General features: G+C 34.8%; 2 protein-coding genes across 2 annotated transcripts; one reads left to right on the top strand and one right to left on the bottom strand.

Moving 5' to 3' along the window:
- The first annotated feature begins 209 nt into the window (after positions 1 to 209).
- Positions 210 to 13,083, top strand: LOC126369049 (lysophospholipid acyltransferase 6). Its single transcript, XM_050013335.1, has 11 exons — positions 210 to 367; positions 494 to 678; positions 1,514 to 1,653; positions 2,502 to 2,579; positions 3,743 to 3,834; positions 4,993 to 5,240; positions 8,619 to 8,751; positions 9,396 to 9,616; positions 10,071 to 10,271; positions 10,659 to 10,810; positions 11,215 to 13,083. The coding sequence occupies exons 2-11, from the start codon at positions 601 to 603 to the stop codon at positions 11,369 to 11,371; spliced, it is 1,500 nt and encodes a 499-aa protein (XP_049869292.1). The 5' UTR covers positions 210 to 367; positions 494 to 600; the 3' UTR covers positions 11,372 to 13,083.
- Positions 12,455 to 14,442, bottom strand: LOC126369051 (uncharacterized). The gene is made up of 3 exons (XM_050013337.1): positions 14,083 to 14,442; positions 13,718 to 13,933; positions 12,455 to 13,635 (listed from the first exon to the last, which is right to left on the bottom strand). Exons 1-3 carry the CDS (start codon positions 14,354 to 14,356, stop codon positions 13,502 to 13,504), a joined length of 624 nt encoding a protein of 207 aa, XP_049869294.1. The 5' UTR covers positions 14,357 to 14,442; the 3' UTR covers positions 12,455 to 13,501.
- Between the last annotated feature and the right edge of the window lie 1,833 nt (positions 14,443 to 16,275).

The following is a 16,275-nucleotide window of genomic DNA, read 5'->3' as shown; positions in this document are numbered from 1 at the left end:
TTTATGCGGACTTTTGAGTTAATTCGTTTGGGGTTCGGAGTAGGAGTCTACTCCGAGGGTGGGGGCTTAGGTTTCATCATCATCACCTTTCATCATTTCATTAATCATCAAGAAAAAAAATACGTCAGACATGGCTGTATGGGCATAGTTCCCTTTGCCTTACCCTTCGGGGAAAACCAAAACAAAAAAAAAAAAAAAACTGATGTATGTCAACTTTGACAGCTAATCGTTGACATATGACAAGTTTTCTGAACCCAACACGAATTTCCTTTGCAACCAAGCCCAATCGCAGTCAACTAGAAAATTACTTTTATTTGAATTTATGTGATTAAATGGTGACTCGCGCGAATTATTATTTTTTAAATATGTAAGAATTATTGAAAATGTATATAAATTCAATTCTGTTACCTAATAGATAACTGGTTTTAACTAAATCTGTGCCTCTTCAATTCGGTTCTCACGTAATAAATCTTAATTGTGTCAAACATTTCAGGTTCAAGGCAGTGAAAGTCAATGATTGTACTGTTCTGTAAATAAAGTTTGTTTTGCGAAGCGGTAAAATTGATTTGTGATTATTTGCCGCATCCATCGAACTACAGAATGTCTTACTACGATTATTACGATGGCAGTAAATTATTCCTTTTTGTATCACATCGAGTTGGTCTTCCGATAGATTTGGTAAGTTTTCTTAAAATTAAACAATTTCTTATTAAGTTCTTATTTCACTAATTTCTGTTTTGATAAGTTATTATTTATTAGATATACTAGTCAATTTGCTACTTAAAGCAATGATGTGCCTTTAAATTGTATTGTATCATATATATTTGTTTTATTGACTCAGATAAATATATCTAAAGTATCCTGAATTTATTGCTTATTTCTTAAGTTCCCATCTAGTTATGAAAATTAAGTGATTGATCAATATTATAATACATTATATAAATAAATAAGTAGAATGTATTGTTCGACTCAAATGATAACCACAGTGATAAATATTTATTTGCTGGTTACATTTATGTTTTGAACAATTATGATAGGTACTGTATGCAATTTTGCAAATAAGAATGTTAATGTATTTTTTCATAGTACAAAACAATTTTATTATATGCAAGTTTGAAACAATTTAGTTTTTATAGGTAACATAAAACTTGTCTCGATTTGCATCACACATTGTAACAGCTTAGCAGCTTTGCTTGAGAATAAGTACAGTCATCTTGAAGTCATATGATTGTCTCATTGTAGGAAAATTATTTATATTATTGACCATTAAAAATAAATATTACTGTTGGAAATGGTTATAAATTCTCACACAATATTAGATATAACTTACAGATTTATTTATGACATATTTACATCAATCATATTATTGTTTATTAATTTAGGTGTTTTGTTAAGTCAGCGGTAATATTATAACAATCGTAATATTTGAAGATGACTGCACAATTTTATGTTATTTAGTTTCACAGTCGGCACTTATGTATTAGTTTCATAATGTCATATTTTCTCCCATTAGGTTAATTTTTTGATCGCACAAATAGCTGCACTATGCCTGGCCCGTCTATTTCGGAAACCGTTGAGATTCGCTTCATCAGAATTTCGTCATTCTGTGTGCCTTATTATAGGTTTGATAATGGGATATTTCTGCTTTGGAAAGTAAGTTTACACATATTTTTTGACTGTGAATGTTTCTTGATTTCTTCTATTTAGTTTTATAATGTAGTACTAGTGTAGGTTACACTAAAACACTTCTCTTAAATAATGTCAATTCTCCTGATAACATCTTGTAACAAATGGCATAACAATGTAAGTAGAGTGCTCCTGTCTTGAACTGTTACTAAGTAGACTATCTTAGTTTATGTTATGTCACGAGTAAAGTAGGTATAAAATATAAATGTAAAGTTTTATTAGCATTTGACCCAATTCATTCATGATCAACAAAACAGCAATGTTTTTCTTGATAAGATAGGCTTATCCCCTTGTCAGTTACGTATTTGCTTACCTTTATGTTAATACTAGTAAACAATGCATGTCTTGACTCTGTAATGACTGCTTTAATGATTTCATAGGTATAATGTGGATTCACTGTTACTACTTTATTTTTTAGCTTCACATTATTATTTTATTATTACTATGATTTTGTCAAGGATCAATTTAATTCAAAAGTAACTACAATTTTAATTAATTATTAATTCAAACTTTTACAAAAGTTTCAAGTTCTCCTGATTAGGGGCATCAGCATTATAAATTATGTTGTAGACAACCTGTGTAACATGGCATAATTTATTATGATAATAAATTATGCCGATATCTACATTAGAGTGGCTACAGATACCTGCTTCTGATTTGTGAATCTGCCTATTATAATTTGGGGGTCGGTAGAGACAAATGCCTATTTCAGGCGTAAGTTTATGTATGTACGTAAATATTATATAACTGCTTAAATGTTTACGCAATGTTTTACAACCATTAGCGAGTCTGTTTTATCTTGGAATGTTTTTCAGACAAGCAGTGCACTTATCAGTACTGCCGATGCTAACTTACACGTTACTCAAGACAGTACCGAATCATCTTACAGGAAAGTAAGTATCATAATCGCTATCTAGCAGTGTAGTGTAGTGTGAACCAATTGAAACATGTAATAAATGTCCAATGATTGAGCTGCCCTTGTAGCGGTCATGCCTCGGAGCGCCGACGTCACTACGTCACTTCACTTGATGGACGAAAGAAGACATTGCTCCAACCAACCTCTATAATATTAATGTTCTCACAAAAATAATATAGGTATAGGTACCTACTTACTGAATTAATCTGGTCATTAGCATTGCAACCGTAATTAATTACTTAGTCATTTAAACATGTAAATAAACCTTGTACTTTTAGTCTTTTAATACAAAATATTTTTTCACGCAACAAAGGCACCTTTATATTGAAATAAATGGATTTTGAAGTTTATTGTGATAATAAAATGTCGAATGTTGTTGCGTCAATTCGCGATACAATATCGCATAGATCTAGTTTACAGCACTACTATAGGTAGGTACCTATACCTACATGTTTTTATGAAAGCAGCAACTTGTTTAGCACCGCACCGTAATTGGAGCATGTAACGGAATGTCTTTGTAACACAATTTACGAGTGGCTCTGCAGTTAGCAGACGAACTTTGACCTCAAGGAATTGGATATCTTTTATCAGTAGGTAGGTATAGGTAATAAAAGTATGCCAGAACTGTTAACGAAGATATCTACCTACTAGCTGTTTGTCGCAAGACGATAATCCTACTTTAAAGTGGAGTGAGAACGTGAAGTAGAATTATATTTAACCCAACGGCCTCTGTGGTCCAATGCTTGAGCGATGGTCTCACGATCCGGAGGCCCCGGGTTCGAATCCTGGTGGGGACATATCACAAAAATCACTTTGTGATCCCTAGTTTGGTTAGGACATTACAGGCTGATCACCTGATTGTCCGACAGTAAGATGATCCGTGCTTCGAAAGGCACGTTAAACTGTTAGTCTCGGTTACTACTTACTGATGTAAGTATTTAGGCGTTACATGAGTCATGTCAGAGGCCTTTGGCGGCTCAATAATAACCTTGGTTGAAGAGGTTGGTAATCCATCTCATAACTCACACGATAAGCTAATTAATAAACAAATAATAATTAAAATAAGATATTTAACCCAATTCGCAATCGGAGCTGGATAGTAATAATTTTCTAGATAGTAAATATTCCCCTTTGTTTCAGCGTTATATTAGCTGCATCTATGATATACTTGTCATGCCTACATATGCATCGACAGATATACCATACTGCGGACTACACACTTGATATAACAGGTAGATAGATCGATAAATTTACTTTTTTTCCTTACTTTTTTGTAGGTAAGTACTTCTTTTTTACTTTTAATACTTTCTTTTATACTTGACTAGCTTTTGCCCGCGACTTCGTCCGCGTGGCGTGTTATAAAAGAGAAATATTCTTCATACAAAAGGATTTTCCCGCTAATTCCCGTTCCCGTGGGAATTTCGGGAATTCCTTTCTTAGTGCACCTCTACAGTACCTAAGCTACGTCCCTTCCAAATTTCAAATGCCTACGTTTAGCCGTTTAGGCTGTGCGTTGATATGTCAGTCAGTCAGTTTCTCCTTTTATATATTTAGATTAAATACCTACTTGTAGATACATTTGCCCGACCCCTGAATTCGACTATGAGTTTGAAGTCATCTTTAGATCATAGATTATTGATATTACGTGGTTTCTAGGATTTGTGCCCGGTTAATGGCAATTGGCTCGCCCCACATATACCTTTAACATAACTTGCGAAGAGAGAGTGTACTATTACACCTCTGTATGCCAATTCGGGGGTTTTCCGCCTGCATTTATTTTATTATACATATTTTGGAACACCAACAGATTATATACTATAAAAGCGACACTGGTCGCTTACCTAAAATGATACCTATACACCACAAGAAGTGCTTATTATCCAAGGGTGATAGATTGCGCGCAAAAAAGGGGTTAAAAAAAATACTATAATATATAATTGCTAAAACTAATAAATACATTGCCAAATATAGGTGACCGCAAATACATAATTCGTTAATCAATGTTATGTACTTCTCCCGAATACTTCCCTGTTAATTCTACATTTAGTCTTATTAATAATATAATTATGTTCAAATTCTGTAAATAAATCATAGACTGTACGTTTATATGTATACTATTAATCGGAAGTCACGATATCGTATTATTATAGTAGGTAGGTAGTAGATAACTACAACATTGTTTTTAACACTTTACAATAGTCAAAAATATTGTTTACATTATGGGTACATTTAGTAGATACATTTTATTATAATTATTAGGTATATTTAAAATGTATCTTTAATGTAAACAACCTTAACAATAACATGCTACAGTTTTACGTTAAGGACTTAATACGTAGTTCAATTAGACTGTTATCGAATTGGTATAACCGTTAATAATGAATTTGCAGGGCCTCTTATGGTGATAACGCAGAGGGTGACATCATTGGCCTATTCTTTACAAGACACTTTATCGAAGAAAGGCGCCGATTTAAATATGGCGAGCTTTTCCGACTCAAGCAAGCTGTCGCACATAGAGAAGATACCGTCCCCACTCGAGTACTTCGCGTATACTCTGGCATTCCAGACGCTGATGTGTGGGCCTGTCGTCTTCTATGCGGACTACATCAACTTCATCGAAGGGGCACGCGTCGATGGGGTAAGTTCCGTACCTTTTCCTTGTCTCCTATAGTGTGGATTGCGAAATCATTGAACAACCCCATCAACCCTGGGTCAGCGTTACCATTGAGCCGCAAATGGCTCATGTCACGACTACAGATTTACTTAAGTAAATAGCAGCCGGGTTCAGATTATCTTACTTTCGGACAATCGGGTGATCAACCAGCAATTCGTTATATAGATGAGGAACAGTCCGCCGCGATGGTGGGCTGAAAATCGGCTTTCATAGACTTAGGGATTTCAATTTTCAAGTGTAGGTTTTTTGCCGGATATTGCTTCTATTACTATACACAAAAATGACACCCGAGTCATTTCTGCACACAAACGAAGGAAGGAATTATATTTTTTAGTACTAATTATTATGATTTTCTGGCACAATTTATGGAACGGATACTGATGCTGTATTTTTTTAAATCATGTAAACTTTTTTCAATCACTATGAAAGCCAAAATCAGTCCAACGTGCGCCGGGCCGCGGGGATTTGTTTAGTCACAAATAGACAGTAACTTTTCATCATATATAACACGGATGATAAACAATTTTGTTCGGATGTTCTGTCTTACTTCATAGATATTTTTCAAGTACACGTACCTACATAATCGTCTAATTACACGCATTTAGATAGTCGGTGAGTAGGCGAGAAGACGGGCACTTAGAACGGTGATCTGCAAGGCTGCAAACTATATTAGCTATAGTGCGAATCAACATATATGTACTTATTTACTGACCCAGCTTCGCCACAAACCTTTAAAATATATAAGTAGTACATAAACTTCGCGCCTATAACTCACACGCACACGTCATCGCGTCTTAAAATAGGTACCTACATACTTATGATCAACTGTATAGTGACATGTTGCCTGTTGTGATACGTCCAATATTTTCATGTCCCAAAAGGTGTCTGTAGATAGATGAATTACGATGAGTATGTGTCTCTAAGTTATTGTCTTCGTCCCAGAATTCGAATGGGATAAGGATATCTAGTACTATCATCCCCAAAAATAACTACCTACTCCGATCAGTGATAATAACTTGATAAGTCAATATAAATAACAGCTATTTTACGTCCCCGCGTGCGCTCAATTTTCGAATTTCAATCTTTGATTAAGTCGAATACTTTAACCCTCGGTGTTTCCCACTATTATACAAATATACCATACAAAGTATATATCTGCTTTACTAACCTACAAACAATACAAATTTACAAAAACATATATGCTCATACATAAGACAACATGCACCGTTCTTGCCTTTGATTAGCGCTAGATGACATGATCAACTGTACGTTACGTACGTACCTGTAGTGTCGGGTCACGAGTCTTCAGCTATATAGATTAGTTCATCACGATAGTCAGGACTGAATTTCGTAGTCTATTACACGAAAAACTACCATTTGTTTTAAGGAGCATATGACCTGAAATGCCTGTTTTTCTTGTTAGAAACTTTAGGCATCCATTAATCGACTAACACTGAAACACTAGCTTTACATTATTTGTTCACACAACGTATTTTTCTATATAAAAACGATACGCTAAACCAATCTTTCCCATTTATGGTTAGCAACACATAACTAAACTAATAAAGATAACACATACACATTATAAAAAATAACCCTCTATCGCATGCCCAGTGTATTTTGATTAATTATAAAACAGTTACTCTTGACTTCATAACAAAGTTGGCTGCATGTTGTCTTCAAATTGTTTAAGACTCTGCCCACCGCGATAGGGATTACGAGCGTGAGTTTATGTATCGTAAGAAAACCGTACAAGTACGTTTTGTGGCACGTCTAAGTTTTACGAGATAATCCAATTTCGCAATTTTCACTTGTGTTCCTTTGGGTACAATGAAATGCGTAGAACATCGCGCCACGTAGAATGGTTCGCTCCGCCCTCAGTGATCTATATGGTTCATATAAAGTGTATAGGTTGTTACCTATGGGACCAAACCGATGTGCACTTACCTTAAAGGAGCACAGGCGTAATCAATAAATAGTCTCAGCTCGTTAAATACAGACATGACACCAAGGTTTCCAGAAAGATAAGATTATCGTACATGAATCATGTCGTGCTAACAATATCCTCGTGATGGATAGACTGCCGGTAAACCGTAAGTAAATATGTATAAATATGTTTTCATCTCGTACGATGCGGAATATGTACAACAGTTAGTTCATCATCGTCACAGCTATGCCACACACCATATCTATTTCAATAAGCGAATGACAGCAATGAGCATTAATTGGTACACTGAATACGTGTGTACTCGTGTACATGAATACACATCATATTGAAGGGGCCAATGCTAACACCCAAGGGTCACAAAATAATATGCAACATACTTCGTTCGATATACATACAAAGAAGTATTTAACATACATAAACATCTTTATACTGGTGGGCACAGGCCTTCTCACAATCAATTTAAAGGGTTATGGAGCACACTCCACCACGCTGCTCCAGTGAGGGATGGTGGAGGTGTTTTAGGTTAATAGCCGGGCCGGGGCCGATGACGTGCCTTCCGAATCATCTTACTTTAGATAAAATAGGTACTACGACTTTGTTACAGCAAGTGTATAGATAGATATTACGGTAAAAATAAGTTATCTAGCGACTAAATAAATGATCTCGTTATAAAAAAAATAATTATAGGGGCTTTGTCTGACCATAAATGGGAATTATGATAGATAACGTCTAAAATAAATATAGAAAAAAAAATTTTGCCCAGAAGGGAATCGAACTCAGGACCTTCAGGTTATCAGTCAACAAAACGACAATGACGATAAAATACTGACATTGAAAGGATTTGCACCTACCTACAGCGTACGTACCTATGACGTCGCGTTATTCTTCTATACACAAAGCAATTATATCAGGGAATAATTAAGCTGTAACGTTCAAGTTGTTCGTATGTTGTTGTTCGTATCTGTTTGTCGCTGTATATGAATGAAGGCGTAATTGTTTTTGTTATGTATGTTTATTTGTTTTAGTTAATAGGACATATTTATTTATTTGGCACACATGAGCTTATGTTATGTGTTATAATAATAAAAAAAAAAAATTCCACAAAAAGCAATATTACAACATTTTTGAAGTTACAAAATAAGTAAGGGGAAAGTTACAAAATAAACATTTCAGCTAATGCCTAAAATAGACTCAAGCCCGTGCTTGAATTGAGAATCTTTTGATTATTTGTGGCTCTGTCCACTTCATTAGCATTTCTTCATTAAAAACGTAAGTTTTTTAGTTCTATAGGTCAGTTACGGAAAAACAAATACAATAGTACATAAGTCAATTTAATCCATAGCATCACCTAGTTCTAGTTAGTTTTTTAGTTTAATAGATTAATATGTTTGTAGGATGAGAAACGCATGAACGGAGCGGCGGAACCATCTCCGCGTCTCGCAGTCATGTACAAAGTGGCGGGGTCGCTCAGCGCCGCTATGCTGTACCTCACTCTTGCCAAGAAATATCCACTCGCGGTACTTGCAGGTAAGTAAGCACGGAGGAATAAAGAGAGCAGTCGAACAATCCGGTCGATTACGTCACTAATAGCGGCGGAACGGCTTAAGTTATTTCTTAGAGTATGAGGAGTTTCAACAATCGAAGCGGAGAGGAGTCGTGCGGACTTGTGGAGTCAACCAATCACAGCGTAGGAGAAATAAGACTCAGTCGCGGTAATAGGTCGTTTGCTGCACGTGTCTGCTCTGCTTTAATAGTGGAAATTCACCCTTACTACTTCGTGTACCCGATCGCTTTTCTGCATTCCTACCTTCTAAACAGTCCTGCATCGGTACATATTTTTTTAAACATCATACACTCGTTGATTCATAGTTTCATTATGCTTTTATTTACATGAAAACACCTACTTAGCATTACAGATTGTCCGGTTAATGAGAAAATTTAATGGCATTATTACGTAAAAATAAACCTCAAATACATTCATTGTCAAAATGTGTTTAAGTACCCAGCATAAAAACAATGCCAGCCTAATTAAGCAGTTGATTAACATTTTAAGTGATTTAAATAAACATGATAGTTCATTGCGAACAAAATAAATTATTTTATTGATTACGTGATGAGTTGTTGCCGATCCATATATGAATATAAGTACAACTTTTGATCCTGTCTCCTAGAACTAACTGACCCTGCATCGGAGGTGTCTCGCTCGTGGTCTGCCGTGTATCTGCTGTGGTACGCATACCTGTCTACCCTGGTGGTGCGGTGCAAGTACTACCACGCGTGGTTGTTGTCGGAGGCTATCTGCAACAACTCCGGCATGGGGTTCAACGGATACGACACCAACGGGAAGCCCAAGTGGGACAAAATGTCCAACATCGACGTTTTTGGATTTGAGGTAAATCATCCGTTCACAGATCTTTTTAACACACTTTTGGGTACTAACCTCTTTATTGCGCCATCCTGAATGTTATTCATAATATAATAAAGATTTAACCACACAATAAAAAAATCAGATATATATAACACATTTGTTATTAAGACCACAAGTTAACAGAGAATGTTAAATGACCTTTGTGTTTATTCGTAAAAACGGAACGGGTGTTCTACTAACGGAACAATTAAATTATGAGGACACGTTTCGTGTTTACCCGCGACCCGACTATCGAGAACCGTGGTCCATTAAGGAAGTATGACGTGTGCGGTGGTAAATAGTGGTAATGGTATTACCTCTCCAGTGGATAGAGAGAGAGTACGTATTACGTATATGTATATATGACCTCGCGTCAAGAGGGTTTCGTAATAGCTAGTTGTCTTGGCAGCAGTTTACAATATTTGCGTTTCGTTTCTAGTTCGCGCAGAACTTCCGCACGGCGGTGGCGTGTTGGAACAAGAACACGAACGCCTGGCTGCGGTACGTGGCGTACGAGCGCGGGAGCAAGGCGTGGCGCACGGCTCGCGTGTACGCGCTGTCCGCCGTGTGGCACGGCTTCTACCCCGGATACTACCTCACATTCTTCGCTGGAGGCATCTTCACAGTCGCTGCTAGGAAAGTAAGTGGACACTCTCACCACCTAAAAAATATTTACAGCCGTTTCTGATACGAAGTCTGACGATGGACCGCATGGCGACAAATGATAACCCATCGCCCATTATAATGGTCATATCAAAAAAGGACACAGTCCCTATGTCGTAGTATTAGAAATTTAGAATTCAGCTGCGCTACGTGTAAACTTGACTAGTTATAAGAGCTGCCACAGATATAAAAAAATCGTGCAATCGCCCATATAATCTGTCGATTTTAAGCGAACATAAGAAGTTGATGATATTAATCTTTACAGAACGTATTCGTTCGTAAAATAACAGAATTAACATATTAAAAAATAAATTATTTTTCCAACTGTATAGTAACATATTGTATACATGAATGCGTTTTCCAGATACGAGGAGTGGCCCGACCGATGTTCCTGGGCAGCCGGTCAAAGAAACTGTTCTACGACTTCCTGAGCGTGGTGACGACCCGGGTTGCGATGACCTACGCCACCGTGCCCTTCGTTGTCTTGCATCTGGCGCCCAGCCTCGCCTTTTACGGGTGAGTAAATCAAATACCTTTTTACCCGCCTGCGGTGAAGCAAAAAGGAGGTCCATGTGTTTGACTGCTATGTATGGATGTGTTTATGCACGTCTGTTCCCTCCTAACTCCTAAACACGTGATCAGAATTTAACAAATGACGTATATTATCTTGCAGACATTTTTTCTTGTTTCATACTTTTTAGAGCGCGATTTTTCCGCAGTCGGGTTTTAGTTTTTGAACTCATATTTTCATTATTATTTTTTGTTGAATAATACTCTGTATGCATATAACGATAATAAATGGGTGTTAAGTTTACTTCAGTTTCGTATCATGTAGAGTTTCATATTTGTCTTTTTATTCATTATTCTTACGTCTCGACCTTATTGTAACTTGCATTAGATATTTGTTTTGTTTGTTTCAGAAAATTATACTACTCGCTGCACTTTATTGCTCTGGGCGCCATGCTGTTGCCTGACAAGTCTACACACTCTTCCACCAGCTCTTCCGTCAGCTCCGAGCTTCCATCCAAGTCTTCCAAACTGAGCGTACAAACCAATGGAGATATTAAAGTTTCCTAAACAGTGGCGCCGATTCTGGCATACACATAGTTCGACTGTTCTAAAACTAGCTCTATCTCTTTCTTGCTCTTCTCTACAGTAAAGGACAGCACTATTTTTAAAATTGTCCAACAATTGTTTGCCAGAATCAGCACTATTACTAAATTAACATATTTTTACATTTTCGATGTTTCGTTGGCGCCATAGTCGCAAATTATTTTATTAGTATTTACTAATTATAATCTTAATTGCACAAACTAATTGCATTTAATATATTTTGCTACATACTTCTAATTACAATTTATCAGAAGAAATTCACTTATCTAAGATTATATTATAATATAACGAAGTTACAAATGTTCTTTTTATAAATTAGTTTTAATAAGATATATTTGTTCTTATATAATGAGGGACATTCCAGGCTACATTCCTCAAAAGCAATATAGGCGGCATTGTAAAGATTTTCCTTCGTCTAACTTTAATTTCATGAATAACAGACATAAAATATGCATCTTTTATCTTTATTTTTGGGTATAAATGATGACCCTCTTTATCACACCCAGGCACAATTTCATCTTCCGCCTTCCAATTTCATCAAAATAAAGAGAAGCAATACACACATACATACATAAACTCACGCCTATTTCCCACCGGGGTAAGCAGAGACCATAGAATTCTATTTCTAAAAAAAAGAAGGTAGGTAGGTATCAACATATATTTTTACCAAATCACGTTAAATCTCGACAGTGTCATCTATATTTATTTTTGGGGAACATAGCCTGGTCCCTCATTTTATCACATCGAATGGATGGTATATGGTTATTGTTGAGAAATGAGCTTATAAAAGAATGAGAATAGGTAGGTATATCAAATAGGGATCAAGTATTGCTGGTCTGTGTCTTCCCAAATTTATGTTTATTTCAGTGCTTGTAGGCAGGCATATTTTTAGTTTGTATTATTTAACTTTATATCAACAAACCACCTAACAAAGTGAGTCCACTTTGCTAATTTATTATAGAGACATATATTTATTTGTTTATTGTAGTGCCATTATTGCAAGTTTATCCAGGTATAAATTCGTCACAGGATAAATAAATATGCAAATTATTAGTTAATAGATTTATTTATTGTATCTCAATCATTTTGATTGAAAGAAGTGTTTCTTAACACAAATACATTTATGTATAACAACATATCTCTTATATTGCAGTTATCACTACATGTTTACAATTATTTTTTTAATATTGTTGAGAATCTGACAACTTTGGCAACTATTATTGTTAGAATTATTATTATGATGGCTAAGTCCATATTAGGGTGTAAGATTTTGTTCATTCAAATTTTGTGACTAAACATTATTTATGTTAGAAAAAACAATGTTGGTTCACTTCTGAATGAGGAAGTCAAGGACAGACAAAAATATCAGGATTATGATATTTGCTTAAACACATCACTAAATTTAGTGGAATGTATTTAAATACACATAATCCAATATAGAAATGCATGTAAAACCACATGCAAGCTAGATGTGACACTACATCTTCTAGTTTCTCATTTCAAAAGTCCGTCTAATTTGTAGGTACATCTGGGAACTGAGATTGATAAGTTTTATGATGTATGTTGTGTGGCAATTGCCAGTGTAATACCTCACTATGGAATTGTATTCTGTTAATATAATAGTTTTATATCTAAAGTATTTAAATGGTTACAAATAAAAATATTTCTATATTTTACTCATTCTTTTATTACATACTGAGTTTTTCCACATTAAAATATTTTAAAACTTATTAATCTACACTTGGTATATTTAAAAATATTTCTTATTAGCAATGAATATTATTCTATTCTGATATTGACCCCAATTCAGACAACTCTTAAAATAGTATCCTGTCATTTTCATATTTGCCAAAAAGGAAAGCAACAGATAAACAACTATTAAGATTAAAATGAAATAATAACCCGGGCGAATATTATAGACATCTTGCTGATATGCAACCTGCTTGACGCATGCTGTCTACGTAATTCTGTCTGGTTATAGATGATGAGTACCGGAGATGGTGTGTACTGAAATCAGCACTATTGTCTAAAATATATTGTTATGTTAGTTGTCATGCAATAGCTTATTATTACTTAGGTGATGTCTGTTAACCTTCATAACTTTTTACTTTTTTTTATCTTCATGAAAGCTTGCCTTATGCTACAAAGCATTCCAGCAACATCATTTGTTTCCTGTAGACTTTTCTTCAGCTCTTCAAATATTGGCACTTTTGGAGTAGTTTCAAACACTAGAATAAATTACAATATATTATAGCACCAATACGATGCAACTTTTACAAAATATGATTAGAATATACGAAATGAACTTACATTCATAATGTTCTGTTTTACAGTCTCTGTGCAGCCGGATGGAGTAGTATTCAGACTCTTTTTTAGCTTCAGTAAAAAACTGAATGTATATTGTCTGTTTATCACCATTTTTCAATTCGGTTGTATAATACATTTTCAAGTATTTTTTGTAAAATTTTTTAGCCATAAGGAAAGCTTCGTGGGTGTCCTTCACTTCTTGAGACAGCAGCTTCTGATCTAAAATTAATTATAATTTAAAAAAATAAGGACAATATTTTTCAGGTAAATATTAGGATAACGGCATTTTCATTATCTTGCCCATTCCGTTGCCGTCTACGGCATAGTACCTACAGATTCAATACTATATTTTTGAGTGGCATTCATACCTTGCTTAAAATTTTCATACTGATTTTTCTGTTTGGAGAGCTCCTCGTGTTTCTTTTCAATTTCATTACGAAGTTGTTTATTGTTGTCAATGAGAATTTTTAATTCTTCGTCGTTACTAGGAGAAATATTGTTGGTATCATATTGCTGTACTCTGAAGCCGTTTAACTGCAGAACTTCGTCACATAAACACTTAACACGTGATTCAAAGTCTTTACAGCTGTCATTTCTCATGTTTTCTATGCGGAAATTCCAGTTATCGTCTATTACAGCCATATTTTTATACGTTGAACAAAATAAATATACAAAATAATACAAGGGACAAACAATGAAATTCAAATAAACAACCAACTGAAGTTCGTTATTTTTTCTTTTTTTTTTTCATTTTTGAAAGCTAGCCTTGGGTTGCCAAATATGTATTTTAAAATTCCCCCATTCCCATTTTTTTAAAACAATCTATATATTCATTTATTCCTTATAACAACTTTACATTGTGTTGGAAATTGGAAATAAAAATAAAAACAAGTTCAAACTACATGGTGCTAACGCCAGCTAATTTTATGTTAAATTATACCTGTCATTTTCTTATTCGCTGAAAAAGAAAGGGACGGGTAATCGACAAGCAAAAGGAGATCATCGGCTCTCCATACTTTGGTCGGCCCAAATTTGAAAGTGCCGGCCAGAGAAAAAAAATGTGTCGAACCTTTCGAGTAGATTGCTCTGATCATTTTTTACTATGACACCAAACGTGTATGACCATTAGTTTGGCTTTAATTGGATTTTAAAATCACGATTTTTCATACATTTTGTAAAAAAAAAATTATGTCCGTTTGGAAAAAGGGGATACAGGCGTATTACAAAGGACCGTTAGAACATTTATTAGTATGGTGCCAAACTTCTATGACCATTATTTTGACGTTTATTGGACTTTCCGTTTTGGTTAATATGTTAAAATGCCGGCAATCGAAAAGAATACGTCGAATCCGTCTAATAGTTGCTTCTCAATATTTTTTAATATGACACCAAACATCTATGACCATTATTTTGACTTTTATTGGAATTTACGTTTTAGTTCAAATGTGAAAAGTGCCGACCAGCAAAAATACCATGTAGACAGCATCGAGTAGATGCCTATTAACATTTTTTTCTATAGCACCAAACGTGTACGATCATTAGTTTGGCTTTTATTTTATTTTGAGAATCTTGATTTCTTATTTATTTTGTTTAAAAATAAAGTACTTTGGGCAAAAATTGCGATACGGCGGATTACAAAGGACCTTTAATACAACTTTGAACATTTAATAATCTGGCGCAAAACATTTTTGACCATTATTTTGACTTTGGCTATTATTGGACTTTTTAAAATCTTTATTTTTTATACATTTTAACAGTGACAACAAGCAGAGCTTTCCCAATGACTAGTTATTAGTCAGATAAATACTTTGTGTTTTTGTTTTGTGTGTTGTTAGGTGAACTACTATATTAATACCATCTGATTTTAGATATAACGTTAGCTGTAGTTTTTGCATTCCACTCAACGTTACGGCCTAAGTTTAGGTTGAATTATTATGACCGTAGATGGTTACCACCCTCCAAAGATACGCTTGCCATCTAGTGACGAAACTCGTATTTTGGCATGACGTCTGAAGTAGCTGTAAGGGAAGACAGGAGTCGGGCAGTTGTACTTTGCATGTATGCCGATCACAATGTCCTGGTGCTACTCGGCCGATAACGTAGTACCTCTACAACCCCACTGTATTTTCCTTGTATATGTCACCGTAAAATTGTAAATAACGTTAGATTATATTGAATCTCGCGAGATTGTGAACTGTCGAATTATTATGAATCGTATCATATTGCTTACAATTTAACGTATTATTTTTCGGTAGATTATAATTTATCGAAGTGAAACCGTCAAATTGTGATACGAAACGCACCTCGCGTGCTATACCATAGAGTTACAAAACTATTAGAGTGAGCATAATGTTAATTTGGGATTCTCTTAAAATGCATAAATGTTTTTGTCATAATTTTAATTATCATAATCCTTTTTGCATAACGTTTTTTAGCATAATAGTTTTACTTTCCCATAATAACATCTAGGAATACTGGTTTGTTAGGTATAACTTATTTTTGGGATTAATAAATAGATATCCATAATTCTTTTTTAGAATAATAGTGTTTTGTCATAATTT

This window comes from Pectinophora gossypiella, chromosome 8 (assembly GCF_024362695.1).
Source record: "Pectinophora gossypiella chromosome 8, ilPecGoss1.1, whole genome shotgun sequence".
Lineage (NCBI taxonomy): Eukaryota > Metazoa > Arthropoda > Insecta > Lepidoptera > Gelechiidae > Pectinophora > Pectinophora gossypiella.
This window is presented reverse-complemented; position numbering and strand designations above follow the sequence as displayed.